General features: G+C 38.5%; 1 protein-coding gene across 1 annotated transcript; it reads left to right on the top strand.

Annotated features, from left to right (window-relative positions):
- Positions 1 to 1,511: 1,511 nt before the first annotated feature.
- LOC311513577 (uncharacterized protein) lies at positions 1,512 to 26,197 on the top strand (the record flags this gene model as incomplete). The annotated part of the gene is made up of 14 exons (XM_084615498.1): positions 1,512 to 1,946; positions 4,711 to 4,793; positions 5,241 to 5,397; positions 6,779 to 6,940; positions 7,050 to 7,175; positions 7,314 to 7,534; positions 20,005 to 20,587; positions 21,195 to 21,277; positions 21,559 to 21,715; positions 23,071 to 23,232; positions 23,333 to 23,458; positions 23,868 to 24,085; positions 24,911 to 25,002; positions 26,076 to 26,197. 14 exons carry the CDS (start codon positions 1,512 to 1,514, stop codon positions 26,171 to 26,173), a joined length of 2,703 nt encoding a protein of 900 aa, XP_084471624.1. The 3' UTR covers positions 26,174 to 26,197.
- Positions 26,198 to 26,419: the final 222 nt, after the last annotated feature.

The raw sequence follows: 26,419 nt of genomic DNA, 5'->3' as shown, positions 1-26,419 counted from the left end.
GTTTCTATCATATATCTATAACAAAGAAAGTAAAAGTGTGCATATGATGCCAGATACCTAAGTAATTTGCGAACTCTAACCTACCTTTTTATTGGTCCTGAATGATACAAAGATATATTATCTTTCTTTAAGGGTTAATTGTTTCTTTGAGATATAACAATTCTGTGTAGAGGAGAACTGTAGTATCACCAACATTTGGAAACTAAACCATTCTGTCAGATGACAGGGAACAGTCTAAAATCTTCAAATTTCTTTAGAAAATAGCCAAGTGGACACAGTGTGTGTGTACGTGTGTATGGGTGGGTTGGGGGAAAGAAATGTTGTGTTTTTTAAGCAAAATATTTTTTTTTAATAAAGGAAACAAGTGTACTGGAAAAGTAGAATGGTTTTTTACTAACATGCCAACATAATCAGTTAATGTTAATCATTAATACACAGAGTGCAACCTATTGTAGTTGCCAAAATACAGCTCAAATTAATACATATACTTTTACCTGTTGAGCATATAAAACAAGAAAAGAATATATAATGAAAGCTTATTCGTTTCACTTTAACTTCAGCCACACGAGAGTGCAAAAAGTGTTTGAGACCAGCTACACTGGGCAGGTAAGTATGTCTACGATAAATTAATTTGGCTAAACTTAATCCCTGGTATAGCTCCATTGATGCAGTTGCTGCTATGGAAATGAAGGTGAGCAATGAGATTTCAAATGCTCTTGTCCTGTTGTTTAAGTTGCATTTACTTACATCATATGACAAAGTAATATTCTTTTTATTTTCAAGTGTATTGAAAGTCTGTTCATTTTAAATTATAGTAAGGATTTCTTGTTTAAAACCCATATTATATTTATATGTAACATACCTTACCTTTGCTAAATCACAAATGCTTAATGTCTGTTTTAAATGTTAATGCTGTTTTCCATTTACTATAAAATAAATGACCATGGTAAATACAAAAGTAATCTTTCTAATCATCTGCCTAATTAGATTATACAAACATACTACTATTATTCTAAATCGTTTCTCGGGCAGTGACTATTGTCTTGTCAGTAGAAATATATTATTGACTCTAACCAAGTTTTATGCCCCTCGTTACCTACACACACCTCTGCTTTTTTTATACCATAATCTACAAATAGGGAGTAAAATATTTCCTTTGTTTTTTTCAAAAGGGATATCGAGACTGTGGCCTCAGGTAAAATGCAATACATTTTTCAATAGTGTTTTACCTTTTCTCTAAAAAAATCACAAAGATGCCCCCACTACCTGGGGACTTTTCCTGGCGCACACATGAACAAATTAAAGTTCTGTTACATTACTCTGAGCAAGATGCTAAGAGTTGGTGGTGTTGACCCCAATTAAACTATGTGTCAGCAGAGGTGGAGTTTACAACTGTCATGCCTCTTTTTCAGATAAAGTATAAAAGATCAAGAAGCATACAGTGCTCTCCACTCTAGCTGCTCTCAATCTTGTGGTGCTTTAGCTATTTTTTAAAAACAAAAACACCACCAATGTCACTCTCCAGCCGAAGCTACCTTACTGGTACAAGCTCCACTTTCCAGCCTATTGCACCCAGTCTAAGTGGTTCAACCTACAGGAAAACAGCTATCCGAAAGTATCAGGCACCGAGTGTCTATGGGGGAGCTGGTGGCTATGGCACCCGCATTTCCACCAGCACTAACTATGGAGGAGGCTTTGGTAGTGGCTTTGGCAGTGGATTTCAACTCAACACCAGCAGTAGTGACATCCTGCTTGGTGGAAATGAGAAACTGACCATGCAAAATCTGAATGACCGTTTGGCTTCCTATCTGGAGAAAGTGCATTTTCTAGAAAAAGCCAACTCCCAGCTTGAAAAGCAGATCAGGGAGTACTATGGGAATAGATCCTCAACTACAACGCATGACCACAGTCAATATTTTAAAACCATTGAAGACCTCCAAAACAAGGTAAGAAATCATAAAAGTATCCATTATTTTGTAACTTTATATGCTTCTGTACTCCAATTATTAGAGAATGAAGAGAGTCAGCTAGCTGTGAATATTTTTTTTTCAATTCACTGTGGCCTCACTGTATGTACACTAACCATTTAACTTTGGCAAGATGCAGGTTAAATTGTGCAAAGTCAGTTTATCACATCTCATTTTATATTGCTATAAAAATGTCTATGGATATGTGTAACCTAACAGTTCAAAATCTATCATAAAGGCTGAATTAATTCTTCTATAATTACATAATATAGGGTTTTTCAACTGTAGATTTCAAAGTGGGGCTTTCTAGAGAAGATATAATTATCCCTATTTTACAGCTGAGGAAACTGAGGCACAAAGAAGTGAAGTCACTTGCCCAAGATAATACACCAAATCAAGAGCAGGGGTGAGGACAGAACTAATGTTTCCTGCCTCTCATTACATTGCACTATCCAATTAACCACACTCACAACTGGAGTGTGAGAATATAAAACTTTAATTCTTTCCTCAATGTTGTAGAAGGTCACACACTCTAAGTTTAGACACTTACCTTCATATTAATGTAAATTATTTCAGACGTTCTAAGTTCATAGAAGGCTTTAAAGGCTTTGAAAGTGCTGTTACAGTTTGTCATAATCAACGTATGAATGGATCACCAAACACTCAATGACAAGTAACATATTTCTTAATATCACGGAATAAAAAAAACCCAAGATAAAGCGACGTTAAGGATCAGATTTATACCTACAAAAGACAGGAAATTTAGAGTAAATGGTAAAATTCCTTTCTTAGCTCATCTTAAATTGTTTATTAAAAAGGTCTCCCAGCATCCATTAATTTTATTTATCTATGTATAATAGTGAGTATTTTTTTAAAGACAGCATTTTGGTTATCTCTGTGGATTGCTATGTATTTGTGGGCTTCACATCAGACTTTTAGACTTTGTTTTTCTTCTTGTGTGTGTGTGTGTGTGTGTGTGTTTAATCTCTTACACCTGGACAACAGTAAATAAACAGATTGTTATGTGGGAGGTGCTGTTTATTGAGGAAATCTAAAAATCCAAAGTTCTCTTTGCAGTTTCATAATTAACTGATTTCCCCAAGTAATTTCAGTTGTCATTTTTTATTATTTATTTAAACATTCTGTTGACTATTTACACAAAAACATTAATACTTAATCTTTTTTCAACTGTTCAAGTAGCAGTGAAGGAAAATGTCTCATCATTTTACATATCGGACCCCATGTTGCCAGTGTCACAAATATTACATTCCAAAGAGAAGGTCTCTAACAGCAAGATATTCAGCAATGTGGATTAAGGTTTTAAACTTTATTTTAAAATCCAGTTCATTGTAGATCTAGAGGGAAGTCACTTTCTGACTACTATGCTGAGCAAACTAGGTGCAGCTTTCATTTACAGGAAACCAGTGTCTTTCCAATGTCTGACCTATAGGCATTATTCATGAGCGTCTATCTTTATACCTGCAAAAAAATCTCCCTTGTCAAAATATCACGACTGACAGAATGCGTGGCTCCTAAGATTATGACATGATGAGGGAGGAAACTGTGGAAAGAATCAATTCACACATATGACACCATACTTAATGTAACATTTACATCATGGTTTTTGATGTTCCTGAAGGTTTTTTCAAAAGCTTCTTCAAAAAGTGGTCTCCCCTGTTAAACACTCTTCTTAATTTTAATAAAAATGGTCTCCCCAGCCCATTTCATTTTTTTTTTCCTGCTGGAGATGTGAGCCTTGAGATTTTGATAGGCCTCTCTTCAACGTTGCCCATAGTTTGTGTTTTAATTTTTCTATGGTCTTGAGATTTTTTCTTGTTTACAGCATCAAGTGGTCTGGACCATACCTTTTGGCCAGCCTACAAGATATATTTTACAAATTACCCTAAATTCTTTGTGACAGTCCAAGCATATTCTGCTCCAGGAATTTTTACAAAAAACACCCTCTCTGTGGTGCAATCTGGTGCATTCCAAAGGCAAAAAAAATTAATTGGTCTTCAGACATAGCTAAGATCTAGCATAATAATAAACCATGGCAGGAACACTGTAGTGGTATCTAGAGATGGGAATGAAATCCACCAGAAGCAGGGAAATATGCATGCATGCGCGTGCACACACACACAAACTGAAACATAATGTATGTGTGGGTACATGCACTAACATTATTGACATTTTTCCTTCTATTTTATGTCTCATATCTCTTCCCTAGTTTTTCAAAGTCTGTAGTTTTCTTTCCTTCTTCCTCCAGTTCTGGAAATGAGAAGCTTGAAACAATGGCAAAATGTCAACAATATCACTTACCATTCTTTGTAGAGACAGGGTTATAGTTTGTAATAACACAAATCAATCTTTAAGTTAAGATGGGGTCACAAATCACAAACAACTAGAAGTTCAATGTATAAGACATCTCTTTTTCCATAACTTAATCTGTGCTTCAATGTTTTATTTAATCTTCATTTGCTTTGTCCCTAAGGGACTATGCTGACAGCATATAGTGTAGTCTCTGAAGAGTACAGGTAACCTTAGATTTGCCTTCCCTTAACACTATAAATTAGAGAGGAATGTATCTGCCTATATATCAAGATTTTCTGAAAACAGAACAATCTGATTGCTGGCACAGATTCCATATTTCAAAATGTCATCCAAAGTTATTTTTATAACATTTAAATATTGGTTTGGTTTGCTAACTCTAGATTACTTTACCATCTATCATCTTCTTTTCCAGATTGGTGCTGCACATCTGGAAAATGCCCGGCTCGTTCTGCAGATCGACAATGCCAAGCTGGCTTCTGATGACTTTAGAATGAAGTAAGTTTCTATGATGAATTAATGTGATGTCCTCCCCAAATGTCAGTCAAGTGATCTCTTTAAAAGTCAGCGGGGTCTTCTGGCAAATGTGTGTTTTTTAGGAGAGAACTGAATGCCTTCAGATCACTGAAATTGAATAGTAATACAAAATGGATACATTACATAAATCCCACCTGCCCTATTCCCACAGAGAAACCCTACATATACACGTGTATATCTTGTCTTGGTAATAAAGTTATTGGAGTTAAAATTGAGAATTAAACTGTTTGTCCCTAAAGAGTCAGTAAAAAGGCAATTTGCAGAGTGAGATAGTAATAGTTCGTGATTCTCTGAGACAGAACTACAGTCCTAGCTTATCACGGTAAAGCATATCAGTAATTAATTACATATTAATTGCACATTAGTAATTATATATTAATGATGCTGGAATGAACATTTATTTTCCAGGTATGAGAATGAGCTAGCAATCAAACAGAATGTGGAAAATGATCTTGCTGGACTACTCAGAGTCCTTGATGACTTGACCTTGTCAAAGGCAGACTTAGAGCTACAGATTGAAGGTCTGAATGAAGAGCTGACTTTCCTCAAGAAAAACCATGAAGAGGTGAGAGCAGCAGAGAAACTCATTCAGAATTCACATATTTTCTCAATGACACACAGAAAACATTTGACACATGCAAATCTTGTTAAGAATACTGAAAATTCCATGGTTAATCTGAAAAAACATAAACTTTATAATTTGAGACATAAAGTGAAAAGATAAAACTAAGAATGTTAACCAATCTTGGTTTCTTCCGTTCTTTTCAAGAAGTAGGGTCACATAACTGAAATCTGGAATTAACCTGCTACTCTATTAGTTACTAACAGAAAGCCTGAATTGTGTCATACGTTAGGCTTCCTTTGTTACAATCCATAACACAAAATGATTCCTCTTAGCAATCATAAGTCATAGTATTAACTTTTTCATACCTACTTTCTTTCTAACTGTGTAGAAAAATATGACATTTTAGAGGCTCTGAAAATTAAGGTGTGATGGTCTTCCTTTAGTTTAAAGAATATCCTTTGGTTCTATGGGCCACCACTAAATGCAAAACCAGATAACTGGGAGCCAAGACTCCTGCACTCTAGTCACAGTTCTGACACTGCTCACTATGACCTTGGGGAAATCAGAACACTTCAGTCTCTTTGGTCACTCGATTACAGACCTAAAAGTTGCAATTCTTCAACAAAAAAACTTCAAAACAGACTCCAACAATGCTGAATTGGAATTAATTTGCAAACTGGATACAATTAATTTAGGCTTGAATAGAGACTGGGAGTGGATGTGTCATTACACAAAGTAAAACTATTTCCCCATGTTTATTCCCCCCACGCCACCCCGCACTGTTCCTCAGACGTTCTTGGCAACTGCTGGAAATGGCCCACCTTGATTATCACTACAAAAGTCCCCCCCCACCCACCCGCCCTCTCCTGCTGGTAATAGCTCACCTTAAGTGATCACTCTTGTTACAGTGTGTATGGTAACACCCATTGTTTCATGTTCTCTATGTATATAAATCTTCCTCACTGTATTTTCCACTGCATGCAGCTGATGAAGAGAGCTGTAGCTCACAAAAGCTTATGCTTAAATAAATTGGTTAGTCTCTACGGTGCCACAAGTACTCCTTTTCTTTTTGCGAATACAGACTAACACAGCTGCTACTCTGAAACATTTCACCTCAGTATCTTAGTTTTCTCTGCCATAAAATGGGGAAAACAGTACATCAGAGGGGGTGGGTTGTAAGGTTTTAATTAATATTTGTAAAGTGACTGAGAGTCTCTGAAGAAAGGTGCTAACGCAGGCCTAGGAATTACTTTTTATAGCCCTATTTCTATGCATTTTGAATTTGTTTCTGTCTTAAGATGACTGCACGTTTCTCTTCCTATTTAAAAGGTTAACTGATGTTCATAAATATAGAATTATCTATAATCATTATTGTTTGTAGGAAGTTGGTGAACTGCGTAAACAGCTAGGGGGCACAGTTAATGTAGAGGTGGATGCTGCTCCGAGCACTGATCTTGCCAAGATTATGGAAAACATGAGACAGCAATATGATAGCATGGCAGAAAAGAATCGTCAAGAAGCCAAAGACCACTTTGATAAACAGGTAAAGTCTCACTGATCATATAGCAGCAGCACCTCACAAGGAGTTCAGTCAAGATTTAAAATTGAACTTCACTGCCTTTACACCTTCTTTTCCATTCTTTGTATTTCAGACAGAAGAAGTGAACCAGGAAGTCGCTATTAACATTGAACAACTGCAAACCAAAAAAACTGAGATCACAGATCTGAGACGCACTTTCCAGGGTCTGGAGATAGAGCTGCAGTCCCAGCTTATTACGGTAAAGCATATCTAAAATTTAACATAGGGAATATCTTTAACAGATAGTTGTTTGGATAAACAAGGAACTACAAGGTTTTTCAATGTAAACATAATTTAAAAATACAAATAAGTAAGTCCTCTATTTCACCTTCTGTAGAAAAAGGCTTTAGAAGACACACTGGCTGAGACTGAAGCACTTTATGGTTCACGACTTGCCCAAATACAGGCTGCAATTGGCAATGTAGAGGCACAGCTGATGCAGCTTCGAGCTGACATGGAGAGCCAGAGTTCTGAGTACAGTTCTCTGCTGAACATAAAGACACGGTTGGAAATGGAGATTGCCACTTACCGACGCCTACTGGAGGGAGAGGATAGTAGGTAAGGAACTGAGTATCAGTGAAGTCTGCTGTTTAGTTCAGTTTTCTATCATAGAATATCAGGGTTGGAAGGGACCTCAGGAGGTCATCTAATCCAACCCCCTGCTCAAAGCAGGACCAATCCCCAGTTTTTGCCCCAGATCCCGAAATGGCCCCCTCAAGGATTGAACTCACAACCCCGGGTTTAGCATGCCAATGCTCAAACCACTGAGCTATCCCCCCCCCCCCCCCAGTCAGCAATTATTCTAAATACTCTTTATAAAGGCTGCCTAGGGGTAAAAAGAGGACAGATGTTGAATTACACTTGCATTCAATAAAATGAATGGATAAAGGATACTTCTGCATATTAAAATTTGTTCCTGCCAACACTGGTTACTCTACTGGTGGTGTCCAGTCTGGCTGAAACTAAAGAGAATGAAAGTCAAAGACAAACAAGCAAAGTGAGAAGGTAATTATGCTCTAAAATAGAAAAATATTTGTATTTTAAAAAATGAGTACAAATGCTTCCCCCACAAAAAGTAACAGTGAAATGACCAATTACAAGTACCCTTGTTGTATATGGTAACGTCTTTTCTAAACTATGGCACTGAACTGTTCAGCTTCTGGGGCAACCTGATTGGTAGCACAAGGGCGCTCTTCATTATCCTTTGCACCATGGATATCTCTGCAAAGCAGCATGGGGAGAGAAGATGTGGACAATCTGGGACTTGGCCAGTGGGTCTGAAAACAATGTGGCACTCTTTAGTAAAGCAGGCTACAGGCATTACTGCATTGTCACACCTCCTTGCAGAAACTATTGCTGATCAGTGATTGAAAGACAGAGAGAGTGTGTGTTCCGGAATGTACAGGTTAAAAATACGCTCCCCTTCCCCCTGGTGCACATGGTGGGTCAGTGCCCCCAACTGGTCTTGTTACTTCCTGTTGACTCGTTGGCTACTCTCAGGTAAGTCTGTCCTCCTTTCCCATTCCATATAACCCAAATGTGGTAGCGACTTTTCAAGGAGCTCCGCTCTCCTTTTCCTGCTGACAGTCAGTCAGTTAGTCACCACATTCAGCTGCAGAGAGGACATTCTAGAGGCTGCTAAAGAAGTTGGTTGGTTCAGTATCCACCAAGCCTCCTCACAGTACCTGACACAAAGTTCATTTACTTAGGCTTTGTTCCATTCCCCCCAGAGATAACTGTTTGTTTTTCTTGTTAAATTCCTTGGATTAATCTCACTCAGTTCTACAATGTTTAGCACATGTTTAAGTACCTTGCTGTATTGGGGTTTAAGTGAACAAATTAAATGTACAAAGATCAGTGATCTCAACATTTCTTAAATTTAATAAGCACCTTTATTTACAAAGTATGTTTTATTCATATATTTAACAGACCTTTACAGTCAGAAATATCTACTATTGAAGAGTCTGAGAGAGGTATGTCACTTAAATTTTTGTTTTCATATTTTTATATTTGGTTGCTACTAATTTGGCTGCATTAAAATTAATTAAGCTGATATAAAACAAATTGAGGTACTATAAGTCTTTCATATGCAAATATTAAATCAGTGAAATCTTATGGCAAAATTGCCAATTCAATTGCCTGACTATATAACTCTCAATGTAATGTTTCCGTTAAAAGCACCTTAGAACTATTCAGTTTGTACAAAACCTAACCACCAAAATATGCTCAGGAGGAATAAAAGATTCACTCAAAACAATGTTCTGTAAAAAGTTCAGGGTGATGTACAGGATGTTCAGTAATTGGAGAAACCATATTCTGTACACCAAGAAAGTAAGTTTACTTACTATCACAAAACAGCTACTAGTGTCACCTTTGCATATTCACACTTACGGGACTGGCGCCTCCTTGTGTTCAGCTGTATATTCTTCAAGAGATGACATGCATTGTCCTTGATGCTTCCCTTTTACATAGGTATTCCCCCACCTCCACCCTAGAACTGGCCTCAGCCCACACATGAATTGGACAGTACTATTTTGTTTATTCTTTTCCATAATGAGGGATTTTTTCCAAACAAGTGAAAGTGAACACTTCCATTTGCCCCAGCTATGACCAGCAGGCACTCTACTAATATGACAGCTGAAAACCCAGAATTTTGACTTCAGACTGAAATAAGCATATCATTTACACTTAAGAAGAAGCTCAATATCTATTTTACAATAAATGGCACTTTCATTCTTAAACCCACTGTTAAACTGAAGAGCAAAATTATACATGATCAGTAATTTAACTTTTCTTTTTCATGTGTGTTTCAAATTTTCTGATGTTCCACTCGATTATGCCAATGTGGGATTAAGGCAGTGCTTCCAAATATGACAGGTTTCAGGAAAGCTTATGTTCAAATAAACTGGTTAGTCTCTAAGGTGCCACAAGTACTCCTTTTCTTCCAAATATGTTTGCTCAACAGGCTGGAAAACTAAAAGTATAGAGCTAGTTACTGAAGTAAACATTAAAATATATTAATATAAATGTTTTAATTAACACTCTGTGCAATTTTATTTCCAGAAATAAATAAAATTAGGAAGATCAAGACAGTTGTTGAGGAGCTGATTGATGGCAAAGTTGTCTCCTCCCAGACCAAAGAGATTGAAGAGACAATATAAGCAGCATCAGCAGGGAGATGCCTCTGAACTTCTTAGAGTTAATGGCAAAAATTACTTGATTAAACTTCAATGGGAGTTGGATTGGACTGTTTTGTCGCCAAAAGTTTTATGCTGCTTTAATTAAAGTGCTTTGATTAAACTGCTGTTGCATTTCCACAGTATGCTCCTTGTGTCTGCAGAGTGAATCCACATTAGCAGCTCTTGCATCGACACAGAGAGCAGTGCACTGTGCAACTGGCCATAGGGTGCTTTGGGAAGGGTTTGCAATGCCTCATGGGGCAGATACAGCGTCATATGTTGCAGGTTTCTCAATCCCATCGTTCCGTGGGCCCGTGGACATCCTACTAGACTGCCAGCTGCTTTTCAACTAAAGTGTGTGAGGGGAGGGGGGAGTATGTGTGACAGGGAGCGTGTTGGGGGGGGGAGACAGAGACAATGTGTGTTGCGGGAGTGTGTGCATTGGGGAGAGTGAACAAAACTCCCCCAACTTCTAAATTCAGACAGCCACCAGAAGGAACCAGTCCTGAGGCAGGGGGAGGGGGACATCCCTGACATCAGCCCCCCACCCTGGCGCTGCACAGCACAGCAGTCTCTCTCTCACACAGACATACACACACATGCCTCTGCCTGCCTGCCTCTGTATTCGTGAAAAGAAAAGGAGTACTTGTGGCACCTTAGAGACTAACCAATTTATTTGAGCATGAGCTTTCGTGAGCTACAGCTCACTTCATCGGATGCAGTATGCATCTCTAAGTATGTTAGTCTCTAAGGTGCCACAAGTACTCCTTTTCTTTTTGCAAATACAGCTGTTTTACACAGCTGTTACTCTGAAATCTGTATTCGTGGTGCTGTCAGAACTTCCCAGAGCTTTGAAAGGGGAGAGGGTGCATGCCTGCAGGGCAGCTGAGTTCAAAACGGTGAGCAGAGTGGTCACAGCGGGCATTGTGGGATACTGGGAGAGGCCAGTAAGGCAATATAACAAATGGCAGCAGCTGCACTGACGCTTTGTCGCTTTAAGTTTGCCACAAAAAGCTTTATGCCTCTCGTTGAAGTGGTTTCATTTTGTTGTCGAAACTGAAGAGTTTTGCTGAAAAAAGTGGCACTGCAGTGCGTACACCTCCACTGTTTCGTCACCAAAAGCTGCTTTTTGGCAATAAAATTCTGCAGTGTAGACACAGCCACATAAGTACGGTGGGAGGCTATTTACTTCAATGGTACTTGGATCAAGCTGAAAGAAAACTGCCATGTTATCTACTGAGAAACAACATGCTATATCCTCATTTTTTGTCCATTAACCAAAAATTGCTTTGCATCACTAAGTTACAAGGCACAAATATCCTTTAAAAGCTCTTTACTTACATGATGACTGGCAAGTTGATTACAAAATGAGGGCCATTCAGTGCGAGAATATTGTGTATAGACACAGTGAATGCCGTGCTGTTATAAATCCATTATTATTTCAGTTTATCTTAACCATGGTACATATGATTATAGCAATTACTATGGATCTTCTCAGAGTAATTAACAACCAATTTTCAGCAATATGCAATTACTATGTAGCTATATATTTATGAAAAAGCTTAATAAAACTGTAGTGATCATACAAGTACAAAAGCCTGAGCATGATGCATGCGCCATGTAGTTTAATGTTATTGAATCTTTCTTAAACTATCAAAATTGTTTCCTCTGTACTTCTGGTAATAAACTTTACATGTAACGTATGGTATCTGTGTATCTGGTGTTACACTACACAGCACATCAGTGCCTGCTTTTGTTGAGTGTGAAGATTAATGTGGTTCTTGTACTTCCAACAATTCACCATACTCTAGTCAAAATATGTTAAGCCAAGTTTAAAAGAACATCTCTTTTCACCTCTAATTAACCTTCCCTGCATCAAATTTATGCTACTTATGTTTATCCCTCAAATATACTCAACAATACTCAAATGTATATGTAAACAAATAGATGTATAGACAGTTCAAACATTCTGTCAAAATCTGGACTGGTCAGGACAGGATTTTCTTTATCTCACTGAAATCTTTCTGACAGGCTGCCATCTATATTACTTTGTTGAGTCTTGTCTTTTTGCACAACTCTGTGATAAGCAGACACAATGTCACTGAAACCATTTTCAAATCAGCAGTAGTAGTTAGCCAAGCCTATGAAAGATTGGTCTTGTTTTTTAGTCTTGGCTATAGGCCAGTTAACTATGGATTCTGCTTTCAAAGGATCTGGGGAAACTTAGCCACCTCCTTCCCAGTGTCCTAAATAAGGGTCTTTGATTGCTCCTATTTTGCATTTTGACACTTTCAAAGTGGGACGTACATCTCTGAATTTTGTCAGCACAATTCCCAAGATATTTTTATAATCTGACAAAGAATTGCTAAATATTGCAATGTCATCCATATAAACTTATGCAAATTTTAAGCAGGTCTAGAGTGCTTAGTGTCATTGACCAGGACATAGGCGGTCTGACCTAGTGGTCAAAGCAGCAGTTGGGGGCCAGGAGGCAGGCCAGCTCTGGATACCTGTGGACCAGAATCTGCGATAGGCCCAAGGACAGACCGAGAGTCAAGTTGACAGGAGATCAGAGTCCAAGACAAGCCAGAGGGCAGACGAAGCCATGTGTCAGGAAGCAGGCAGACTCAGGTTATCAGAGTCTGAGACAGGTCATGGGGCAGATCAGGGGCAAGATGAGGGGCAAAGTCAGGATACCAGGAAGTCAGAGTCAGGCAGCAGGCGCAGGGTCACAAATCACTCTAGTATTTGAATGCAGGAGTAATGAAATGTTATCCTTATTGTACAAGTAAAGGGCAGCAGAACTATGCTTAACATGCCCTGATTGAGGGGGTCACCCTAAACTGAACCTTGCTTGCTAAGTAGGGGGTAGAGATGCCAAATCCCAGTGAAGATGAGACTGAGTGGGAACAGTTGTTCCTAGTGGTGGTGTGGCTGCTGCCTAGAAAGTCCTAGATACCATTTGGCCTATCCTTCTGTAGCATTTAATGACAGAGCTGATTAGACTCAATTAAGAGCCCTTGTTTCCAGCTGGTGATTCCTAGAGTTGCCCTGATTGCTGAGCAAGTCTAAGCCTTAGACTTCGTGTAGGGACAGAGAAAGGCAACCCAGAAACTGCACTGGCATTGAGATTCCCCACTATCTGCTGAAATCACTGAGAGCTGGGTTAGTGGTAGAACCTCAGAATATGATGTCACAGCAGAAAGAGGCAGCGGGATGGCAGCCAGTGGCAGCAGAGGGACAGCAGCAGCAGAGGCATTCTCCAAGGCCCCTCCCCCTGCCCACGAACAGACCTCTGAACTCTGGGTCTTCACTAACCAAGGACTACCAACTGTGAGTGTGGTGCCATGGCGGGAAAGGGGAGTGGTGTGTTAAGGGACACTCGTTTGTTGGACTTTCATGCTGCAAGATGAAAAACTGAGGCAAAGGACACTGCCCAACCTACTGTGGGGGGTGGGTGTTTGCCTATGGTCATGTGCTTTTGATTATGGTTGTAGTGTTTTTCCAAATTAATGTTCTGTCCTCTTTTCCCTTTTAATGAAAGTTTGATTTTGTTTTACACACACTCGGTGCTTGAGAGAGGGGAAGCATTGCCTCTTAGAGGCACTCACGGGTAGTGTTTCGTTTTCCCAGATTACTATGGGGGGGCTCAGGCCAGTTCTGTTTTCTGTTGTTAAGAGAAACCCCTAAACATTGAACCAAGCCCTTGCTGTTGCCGACTCAACCTGGCAGAAGGGTTACACATGAATTCTGCATTTTGTGCCTTTTTACAAGAGTACGCCATCACCAAGTCCCCCTGCATCAAACGATTGCTCACAGGCATTGCGGTCATGCCACAGTTTCCATGCAGATGGCTTTTACTGAGGTTTTGCTAAACAATTTCCATCATAGTTTATAAATCTTTCCTAAATTTCTGTACATATTCAGCCAGTGGTTCCCCTTCTGCCTCAGTGCCATCGTCCCAGGAGTTCCTCATGAGGTCCAATGGCCCATCGCATGGGGTGTACTCTGTGAGGTACATCCTTGTAAGTGAATAATTTATCTTCTTCTTCTGCATGGCTAGTGTAGAGCAGCAATTATAATTTCACCTGAAGTTGATCAAGCCAAATGGCTACGACAGGAGTAGCAGAGTTTATTGCAGTAATGCCTCCTTCATATTTATCAATTGGGCAGTAGGTACTGATATGTTCAATGGCCTGTTGTGAGGAACCAGACCGGGGAGTCCTTGATTTTCCATTTGTGCATTAGATGTCCACATCTACCATGGTTGGTTTGGATTCGGTTCAAAGTTGACCAAGATGACGGTGGAAGGTCAAACCCAAGAACCTTCTGCATGGGATCTGGCACAAGGTGCTTATTTTTTAAGCCTTGTTTAGCCCAATCTGCTTTCCAAGCCTCCTCCTGATCGTAGCCTGATTGCATGAGGCTAAATGAATGTGCACAGAAAGGCTTCCGGGTTTAAGACATTGCAGTGTGGGGGCGCTGTCAAGGTCTTGGTGGATAGGAAGACATCTGTTTTCCTGGATTTGCTTAGCTTTGTGGAATGTCGCAGCAGTTTGGCTTATCGGCAGAGGAGCGATGTTAGACAGAACAGGTATCCATGGGGTTGGAGTCGACTTAAGGGTTACCGTGATGCAACGCATCACTGTATTCAGCTGGGTATCCACAAGTGGCATGTGGCTGCATCTGCTCCATACCAGTGCACAGTATTCAGCTACTGAATATACAAGTGCTACTGCAGATGTTTGCAACAATGATGCACCCCAGGTTGTACCAGCTAGTTTCTGGATTATGTTGGCTCTCATTTTTATCTTTGCAAATAAAAACGAGCGAATAACTTATAGGGTAACATTACATACCTGTCATTTGACCTCTTGGTTGCATACATTCTCAGCATAAATTTTAGAGTCCTATTGACCCTTTCAACTAAATCGTTTGTCTCCCCACACGTTTTACACCACACATCTGCCATAATTCACCACATAACTGTGACATGAAATTTGACTCACAATCTGAGCTCTCCTCTGGAAAATCTAATCATCTGAACACAGTGAACAGAGCCCTACCCACTGTTTCAGCCTCTATATTAGAATAGGCAACTGTCTCTGAGTATCTAGTGGCAAAGTACACTACTACTAATATACATTTCTTTCCTATTTGAGTTGGCCAGGTCATTGGCCCAACTACATCCATGAGAGAGCATAAGCATGAGAATGACTCTATAGCCTGGTGATTAGAATACTCACCCAGGATGTGAGAGACCCACAAGCCAGTCCCCCTGCTTGAATGGCTTTTTAATTATTTGTATTATCCACAGTGCCACAGCTTCCATAGGAGAGATTGAAGGATTTCCCCCATCGGAATATCCTATATACCAATGGTTACAGCACTCTCCTGAGAGATAGCAGATTACTGTTCAAATCCCTTTTACCATCATGTCGAGAGGGGACTTGAACTGGGGGTCACTAACATCCTAGGTGAGTACCTGAAGCACTGGGGTAAAAGTTATTAAGAAATGTTTTACTAATACCTTTTTCCAGCAGTAAATGCATACTATCTTTCCACAGAGTACCAGTTTAGTAAGTACATATTGTCCTCTTGACAAAACAAACACAAAAATCTTCCTTTCGAAAAGTCACCTGCTCATTCTATTATGAACGGCATACACACAGCTGTCAAAGAAAATACTTTTTATCTTTCACAACCATGAATGAGACACCATCAGACTGATTCTATTCTAAACAAAAAATGCTTTTAATGGAACCTACCTTTTCCTTTGTTCTCTGGGACCAATACAGCTCATATCAAATTTCTGTCAAATGTATACCCATGCTCTAGGGTGTGGATAAATTAAAAAGTGATAAACTTGAGATGACATATCTAACTATATAATTAAATCATTACAAAGAAAAGTAAGTTTTCTGTTTATTGAAATAACTTTAAAAGGAAAGTGTGTTGACTTCAAGTGTTCCCATGTTTAAACCTGCAACAAGAACATATATATGATCTTTAGATACAAGTCAGAAAAAAATATTGTACTAAGAGCTTTCAGTCCCAATAACTATTTTTAAAGATTTGCACACATCTACACCTAAAAATGAGATTTTATGGCCAATAAATGTAGAATATTGTCTGCCCTCTCCCTTTTTCCTTGAGGATTATTACAGATGCAATCACTTTGTCTGTCCCACATTGTATGTACCTCCAATTATTCAAATTAGTGTTTGTGTAAAGTATCCTGCTAGTTGCATATCACAATATAGTTCTGTAGGTGTAGCATAAGGTGTTTCCAGACTGTGCTTCCTGCCCTCCCACATCTACAAAACACACTGACTGGAGGGTACTCCAACCTATTTCATGTTCCAAAGTTTAATAAGGAATAAATAGCATGATAATGAGTGCAATTATGAGAACCTATATAGAAAATTGGCATTTTCTGAGTCTCATGAACATTGGTACAATTCATACCAAAGGTGATATAGTTTTTGAAAATGGCAGAAAGAGAAAAAATATGCACTGATAGGGGATTCAGAGTAGCAGCCGTGTTAGTCTGTATTCGCAAAAAGAAAAGGAGGACTTGTGACACCTTAGAGACTAACCAATTTATTTGAGCATGAGCTTTCGTGAGCTGTAGCTTATGTACACTACTTATGTACACTACTAGCTGTAGGTCATGAAAGCTCATGCTCAAATAAATGGGTTAGCCTCTAAGGTGCCACAAGTCCTCTCCTTTTCTCTTTTCTCGATAGGGGATTGTAAATCACCTTCTAAAATGCTCTAGTGCTAGTACTTCACACACAAAGCTACATTAGAAGCACATTAGGATTGCATGGTTAAACACCCAGACATCAAAAACTGACAGCATTAAAAATGAATGTGCAAGCTACCACTTTGTGCATTTACATTATGATACAATTTTACTTAAGGTTCTCTGTGAACCTTATGAGCTGCGTAGCAGGAAAAGAGGTATTTTTCAGATAACCCACTAGGCTTTGTGATTTCTGCAGGCAATCTCACATGGAACAGGAGTGGCTAAGAAAGAGACAGTGCTACCTAATAACTGCCCCCATGACAAATGGGCTGATAATGTCATTACTAATGAAGTTTGAAAGTCCCCAAGACCCCCCAAACAGCAGTTCCTAGGGTGTCCCCTCCCCTTTTAAGTCCACTGTCATAAGTAGAGCTGGGAAAATAATGGATTTTAGTTCAGCGGCAATTAAAAATATATATTTAATAAAATAAACAATATTAAATAATAATTATTTTCAGGTCAAACAAAAAAGTAAATTTGCTGAAATTTTCAGTGAATTGTTTTGATTTTTTGAAAATTTTTAATGGGAACAATTAGGCAAAATTAACATTAATTCACAAAATGTTTTGGTGTCACTGAATCTGCATTTTCTGTCAAAAAGTTTCTGCCTAAAATTTTCACCAAGCTCTAGTCACAACAGAAGACGACCATCAGCTACCCCAGAGATTAGAGCCCCGACTTTGGGATATTAACAAATTATATAAAAGAAACAAAGGTGATTTCAGTTTGACAATAGAAAGTCTTTGTGTATGTCATCTGTAATACCTCTTATTGAACTTTCTGTATGATTTTTTTTATATATCCTTTTTTCCTAATTTGAAATGCTGGTTGGAGAAGGCTGCAATTTTTTATTCCAGATTTAAAAACACATGCATGACAGAAATTTTCAAGAACTATATTCCTTTTAAAACATAAAATTGATGTAGTAATGTATTATATTTCCAATTACAGATACAGTAACTCCTCACTTAACGTTGTAGTTATGTTCCTGAAAAATGCGACTACGCAAAACCATGTTAAGCGAATCCAATTTCCCCATAAGAATTAATGGGGGAGGGGGGGAGTTAGGTTCCAGGGAATTTTTTTTTGCCAGACAAAAGACATTATATACATATACAGTATAAGTTTTAAACAATTTAAAACAAACAGCTTAATATTGTACACAGCAATGAATGATTGTAAAGCTTGGCTGAGGTGGTGGAGTAGGAGGGTGGAATATTTCCCAGAGAATGCCCCGCTGCTAAATGATGGAACTAGCATTCGGCTGACCCCTCAAGGGTTAATATGCTGTTGCTAATGTAGCCTCACACTCTACAAGGCAGCATGGACTGAGGCAGGAGTGAGGAAACACAACAGATGCAGGGCAGTAGCTGCAAACACTTCCCTGCAAAAACTGAACACGATGATGAGCCCATGCTATCCAGCTGGAGCGCATCACTCCCTCCTCCTGACAGCACATGCACGACTGCACAGGTGCTGACTTTCCAAAGTGCTGTGGGGTGTGCGCATCAGTGAGAAAGAGAGACATGCATTACTCCTTTAAGTACACTTAACACCACTTCTCGTATGTTGCCCTTTCAAGCAGATCAGCCAATTCAGACAGGAAGCAACAGCTTCCAGCAAGCTCCCTCCTTTCTGTTCCCAGCCCTGTCCCCCTCCTCCACTTTGTGGCACCCCTCTCCCCACCTCCCCCAGCGAGCAGGAAGCTCCTGGGAGCAGCTCCAAGGCAGAGAGGGCAGGGCAGGGGCAGCACAGCAGTTGGGGGAGGGACAGCTGAACTGCTGATGGGCAGCCGTCCAGCCACATACCTTACAGGGAATTTAGGGGAGCTGATGGGGTGGGGTTTGCCCCCCCCCACAGTTCTAATCCCCACAAGGAGGAGCTGCTCTTCCAGAGAATCCTGCAAGCAATGGACAAAGCAGGCAGCTGCCAAATGGCCTTATGAGGGAGCATCATGCAACTTTAAACGGGCTTGTTCCCTAATAATTAGCAATGTAACAACGTTAACTGAGACAGCATTAAGTGAGGAGTTATTGCATATTAAAAAGGCTCAGGTATACCAACTCAACCCCTCTCCCTCTCATCACTACAGAGATTTACTACATAAGATGTCTGTTTATTGTGAAGGAAACACGGTTTAAAGAAAAACAAAACAAAAAGGACATACCAGTCTATGCGCAGTCTATTTATGAATTCATTAGGAAAGATAGTACTAATGTAGGTGAATAATACAATTAGTGCTCCTAAAAAGTGACTCTTGGACCTAACAAAATATTTATTTCTTTATTCATAAATACATAACTTTGGAATGGTAGTACAAGGGAGACTCAAATACAAATCCTGTTAGATACCCAAGAAAACATGTATGCTGTAGATCCCCTTCTCATTGGGACAAAGTACAAACACAGTACAGTCTTGAATAATTTTCAGACAACTTAGAGAAACAAGGAAAAACCTTTAAAGAGTCCAATATAAAATTATGGTATGATACGTCACAAATATTTCTCTTCCCCATCCATATTTATTATTGGTGTCTAAGTGCTGGTATTGCTTTCTGCTCAATCTTTACTGATCTATAGAAAATAATGTTCTTTTCTTTCTTTCTCTTTCATGACAAGTGACAGAAAGAGAAATATAATGAGATTAACGGAATTTTTCTACTGGTTCTCTCAGGTGTATTCCTACAAGAACAGCCACAAATAATAAAGGAGATTAATATTAGAATGAGAAAAAAATTATGTATGAGTGATTAAAAGGAAAGATGACTTTTCTGTGCTCAGTTGCACATGAGGAAACATTATAATGAAAGCTTAGCTCTACTCCACCCATATCTCCTATTAGTAGAACAAATATCTGGAGGGTGATATATTTTCACATGAATGGACAATATGGATTTCCACATATCATTTAGTCTGGTCAGGAGATGTTAAGCTGGGAAAAAAAGAAAAGCATTGAAGTGCTTTGCTTGAGGAGGTGTGGACTGTACAACTGAAACACCCATTCCTTTCTGTATATAAAGGCTAAAAGTGCTCTCTGAGCTACCCTGCTCTGTTTCATCTACTTGTTACACTACATCAGGGCACCTTGAACACCATGGCTCTTTCTGTGCGTACAGGGGGAGGATCTCGGCAATTTTCGTCCCGGAGTGCTCTTAGTGGGGGATCTGTAAGAATATCTAGTTCCAGTGGTGGAGGAGGCTTTGGTGGGGGATCTGGTGGAGGCTTTGGTGTTGCTTCTCTGCTTAGCTCTAGTTCTGGCTTTGGTGGAGGTTTTGGTAGTAGCTTTGGGGGAGGCTTGGGTGGTGGCTTTGGAGGTAGCTTTGGTGGAGGTTTAGGAGGTGGCTTTGGTAGTGGCTCAGGCGCTGGTCTTGGAGGTGGCTTTGGTGCTGGCAGTGGTGGTGATGGTGGCCTTCTCTCTGGCACGGAAAAGGAAACTATGCAGAACCTGAATGACCGTCTGGCTGCCTACTTAAACAAAGTACATTCTCTGGAGGAGAGTAATACTGACCTGGAGCATAAAATCCGTGAGTGGTATGAGAAAAATGGTCCTGGTGCTGGTGGCCCTGGAGCTGGCCATGATTATAGTAAATATTACCCAGTAATTGAAGACCTTAGGAATAAGGTAAAAAAAATCACCTGTTACATCTTTTTACAATCTAAATTCACTTAATATTTTCCAAGGTGAAAATTATAATAATTCTTTTGAGAAACTAACAGCAAATTTTCTCTATCATACTATTATTTGTAATGATCATCTATCATATTATGCTGATACTAAGAACATTTTAGTTGTAGTACAGATAAAGCAAATTTATTGAAATTGTGTGGCTAAATCCCTTTTGATGATGTGAACTAACCTGGCCTCATTTGAATTAAAGAGAAGGCAGAGATAAAATTAACTAATACTAACTCAGATTATTACTTTTCTTCTTGATAGTTGAAAAAAAGTTTTCATGTTAATACCCTTCCTACTTTTTGCACCCCAAATTCAATTTCTGCAATAAAGAGACTATCTGAAAAGCTACTTTAGAGCCCATGTGCCAGATAGTCACTGGCATAAATTGGTGTTGCTTATTTACATTAGCCGAGAATGTGGTCCTAAATATTTTAGATATACTTGTACAACAGCCTAATGAATGTCCCTTGCATTATTATATTACTAAATACACTGAACAGTAAGTCTATCAGGTTATAGAATCACTCTCTGGGCATCCTGCTTGTCTTTCCAGATAATTAATGCCACTATTGATAATGCCAGGATCGTTTTGCAGATTGATAATGCCAGACTGGCTGCTGATGACTTCAGACTGAAGTAAGCAGAGAGTAGTATCATGAAATGTGTTTTGAAACCCATTATAAATATTTTATTTAAAAATTCCAAATCGATTCAGCAATTTTCAGATATTTCTCTTAGAAAATTTAAATGAAACATTATTGTATAATTTAATAACAATCATAATCATAATACATTGGTTTTGAAGTGGTAGTAAAAGATGTAACCATTTAGTAAAAAACAGTTATGGTATTTTTATTTGTATGGGTTACACTGATCCCATTTATGGTACAAAAACCTGGTTTATGATTTTTTTAAAGATATGAGAATGAAGCAGCTCTTCACCAGAGTGTGGAGGCTGATATCAATGGTCTGCGTAGAGTTCTGGATGAGCTGACTTTGACCAGAGCTGATCTAGAGATGCAGATAGAAAGCCTGAATGAGGAGCTGGCTTACCTCAAGAAGAACCATGAGGAGGTAAACAGATTTTTTGCTTCAGTATTGCAGTTTTCTCATAAATTGATTAATAGTAAAACTCAAAACGTACTAGAAAAAAGGAGATGAGATGTGCAATGTCAGTCTTTTCTCTGATTTTTTTATCCTGAGAAAGAGCTCTTTCTGTTGTTGGGTTTTTTGTTTTTGTTTTTTTGTCTTCAGTTCAATCAAGGAATTGGGGGAGAGAGACACAGAAAGAGGCAGACCAAGAGGCAAACTGTGAGCGCTAATGGTTCTAGTATTACTGGTTTTCTCAGATTCACTTCACGTAATATAATAAGCAATTTTGCCAAGAATATATGCTTTGTGTAAGGCCTCTCTATGTAAATACAACGGATAGGCCAAGATGGGTGTGGCAAAGATCCAGCTAACTACTTTATTGAAAAAGGATTAAATAGGCTTAGATCTGCCATGTAAGAATAGAAAAAGCTTCAGATTGCACCTTTTGATTACTTTTCTGGGCTTTAAAAAACAACAGGTACAAAAGCCCTTTAAAATGCACCAGCATGTTACATTCTCTTTATTTTGGTTTTGCAAAGTTCAGTTATTTACCTTTAGCCTTTGGGTAGGCAGCAACATGTTTTCTTTTCAGCTGCTCCTGAGTTTCTGGGTTCATTCTGGAAATGTACAGGACACTGAACTGTAGGCATATTTGCTTCCACTAGTATGCAACACATTTTTAACTCTTGCTATCACTTCATCCTAACAACTCTTCTCAGTTTTTTGTAAGTCGATTCAGCGATGAATGAAATGAAAGTGGTTTGCAAGATCTTTTCATATTCTTTTTCGAAGTATCATGAAAATCAGTCAGATGTATTATTTTGATACAATGGATGGTTACATATGTTTTCAACAGACATGGCAAAACTGTATCAAATATAAAATAATGTATGAAAAAATATTTTTCCCACCAAGGATAAGTTTTCTCTCAAGTAATACCGAAATGAATACCGAAATGAACCAGAGGAATCTGTGAAGTCAATTAAACTAGTACCCTATCTTTCCCTTCAGTGATTTTTTTACTAATAGCCTAGGGCACTGTGTGGGGAAGAGATGACTTCTCTGTAATTTAGAAATGTCCAAAAAGGTGTAAAAATTGAAATGGCAAGATTGTAGATATGAATTGCTGAGGTTGCTGTGATACAGTGAAAAGAAATTCATATTAAAAATGGGGTAAATTTTACAGTACAGGTACTGGTAGATTAGATTTGACTAGGAAGGTTTAATATTGACTTAAAGGGATCTTGAATCATACACTTTTCTTTATACATAATTTAGAGCTGATAATTTTGTTCATTATTATACTGAAACACCTTTACTTCCTTTTACCCTTCTAGGAACTTCAAGGTTTCCAAGGTAATGCCACTGGCCAAGTCAGTGTTGAAATGGATGCTGCTCCAGGAATTGATCTGACCAAGCTTCTGAATGATATGAGAGGACAGTATGAAGTCATTGCTGAACAGAACCGTAAAGAGGCTGAAGCATGGTTCAATGAAAAAGTAAACATCTTAGAGATAACAAATTCAGCCAAACACAGTTAAATATAGGAAAAACATTTGTAGTAGCTGAATTACATTCTATTTTTCCATGACATTTCAGAGCCTGGAACTGAAAAGGGAAATCTCCACCAACACTGAACAGCTTCAATCAGGAAAAAGTGAAATCACAGATCTAAGACGCATTCTTCAGGGCTTGGAAATTGAACTACAGTCTCAACTTGCCATGGTATGCTGAGAGACAGCTGCTACTCAGAGTAGCTTTTCCGATTTCAGATATACTGCTGTTTAAGATTAACATTTAATTATCCCAGGGAACTCTGTATTCTTTTTAGTTCATAAACTCCAGTAATATCTGGAATACCTGAATTGCAAGTAATGCATTATAAAACAAATACATTGTTATGACTGGGTACAGCAAAAAACAGGATTACAGATTTAATAAGAAGCCAAAGTAGGAATTCTACAAATTAATATTTCATTCTAAGAGGAAAATTTGTAAATGTTTCACTATACACAAAGAGAAAGAATACCACTTCTCTCCATCATTTTAGCCTACTTTTCTTCCTAATTATTACATTGTTTTCTTCTCCCCATTCACAGACTACATTTAATCAATAACATATCTTTTTATGCAGAAAAAATCCCTTGAAGACACATTGGCAGAAACAGAAGCAAGTTACTGTGCTCAACTCTCACAAATGCAGCTTCAGATTGGGAATCTGGAGTCCCAGCTTTTCCAGGTCAGGGCTGATATGGAGCGCCAGAATGCAGAGTATCAACAACTCCTGGACATCAAGACCCGGCTGGAAATGGAGATCGAGACCTACCGTCGCCTGCTAGATGGGGAATTTGGGTAAGTACAGAACTGAAATTGAAAACTCCCTTTTTACTCATTCCCATGGTGAATTCAACGTGAATTCCAAGGAAGTAGAAATGGTGCAGACTGGTGGTCCTCAAACCAATAGAAAGTAAGGCCTATGACACACACAGATTTCAACTGTACATTCGTTGGTTCTAAAAGATCCTGTAATGATTAAAGTTATAGCTCTTTTTATATATAGAAACCACTTAAGGAGAATCAGCAATTCTATCCTATATTTAAGTCATTCCTTAAATGTGACTCTTTATGTCTGAACTAGAGTTAGTGTGTGTTAGCCATGGAGATTCCAGAGATACATGGAATTTCAGGGTTTAACTAAGATATGACAGAATTAAACCTGTGTAAAAGTAATGAGACTGTTTACACAAAATTTCATTCAAAAATTGTTATTTTATTTTGGGCTATTTCATGCCAGAAATTTTGTTTTTCATGGAGTTCCCGCAAATTTACCAGACCAATGACTTAAGAAAATGTTGAAGTAGATGTAGTCATATATGTTTTTGAGGTAAATAAATTGTCCTTTTCAATGAATACGTTTGGTGGCCTGGTAAGAACTGACCTGGCAGGGTTGCAATCATACTGACTGATCGAAGCAGGATAATATAATGATTTTTTTTAAAGTAAAGTTCTCAACCATGATGCTGATGATTTCAGTATTTTAAAAAAGAAGAAGAAATCAGAGAGAACTTATTTCTGACTCATCCAGGATTAAAAAATTATCAACAAGAAACTTGCTGCTCTATACTCCTGATCCTGACAACTATTGTGTGGCATTGTATATCTGTGATTTCTTTGCAGAAGTGAATTTGCTGGGGGACAAGGAGGTTCATTTGAAAGTTCATCCTTGACAGGTTCTAAATCACAAACACAATCACTGGATTCTTCTAATGGTGAGTAGAGTCTCCTGGGATAACATTTATTTTTGCAAGTGTCCATTGACCTTGAGCATTGAACTTCAACTGATGATTAGATTTGTGTGTATATACTCCTAAGTACTGTGAACTGTAGATGTAAAATTGCCGTTAATGTTTGTGTGCGGGAGGAAATACCCAGTTAAAATGATTTTATAAAACAATTGCTGTACTAAATTAGTAAATGCCATTCTGTTCCTCTACACTGTAAAGTTCATCATGGCAAGAAACTTTAATCTTTAATTTTAAAAGGATTAAGGACATAACTAGTATCTGTGTATATAATTCTGCTTTATAACTTTAATTGATGAAGTCTGATGTCAATGTTGATGTACGAAGATTCAGCAAACACACACACACACACACGAGGTCAGACCAATGTGAGATTCACAAACACAGTTATATGTGTGACAGAAAAGATTGTTCTTAACTATTGCAGGCTGTCATATCCTTGCTTTGTGATGACCACCTTTTTCATATCTGCTGTTAATGCTTCAAAGCGGTGAATGGCGACATGATAAATCTGACTCCATCTTGCTCTGGCATGGGCTGTTGCTTCCTAGTTGCTAGGGTCAAGCCAACATGATTTCAAGTTTGACTTCAGTATGTCCTTATATTGTTTGTACTGGCCACCATGAGAACGGGTGCCTTGCTTTAGCGGACTATAAAATATGGCTTTGGTTTTTCTCGAGTTGGCCACATGAATGAAATGCCTAGTCCAAAGCAGCTGAACTGTGTATGCTTTGAATGACAGACATCCAACAATGATTAAGGAATTTGATACTGGGAATCCTGTCACACCATTTGACCCTGCAAACAGACCAAAGATAGAGCACATGTAACTGATCAAGTTTCTTAATGTGACGACAATATGTTGTCCATGTCTCCCAAGCATATGGAAGCATTGTAAGCACAGCGGCTCAAAAGACATTTAGCTTATTTTGACATCCCTGTCATTCCTTAGGCAGCATTCCAAATTCCATTCTGCATTTGGAGGGTTTTTTTAATAACCTTAATCCTACATAAACAAACTCTTTTTTATTAATGTTTAGATCCAACCAAAACCAGAAAGATCAAAACAATTATTGAGGAGGTGGTGGATGGTAAAGTTGTCTCATCCCATGTAAAGGAAGTTGAAGAGAAGATGTAAGCAACAGCATGAAACTGCAGAGGATCCAGTCATTAGATTGTTTCTTTGACAAGCATCTCAATGAAGAGACAACTTTGGATCTCTGTTCTTTTGTCTGAAGTGATGAGTCCATGTTGCCTTCTTTTTCTTTTGATTTTACCAGGATTCTTTTATACAAAATTAAAATACATTTCTGAATCTCTGAAGTTTGGTAATGCAATAAACATTCTGTTTCAAATTATACTTGTCTTTATTACTTTCAAAATG

This window comes from Lepidochelys olivacea (genome assembly GCF_965140295.1).
Source record: "Lepidochelys olivacea isolate rLepOli2 genome assembly, chromosome: 27".
NCBI lineage: Eukaryota > Metazoa > Chordata > Testudines > Cheloniidae > Lepidochelys > Lepidochelys olivacea.
Note: the sequence above shows the minus strand (reverse complement) of the source record. Positions and strands in the feature narration are given on the sequence as shown.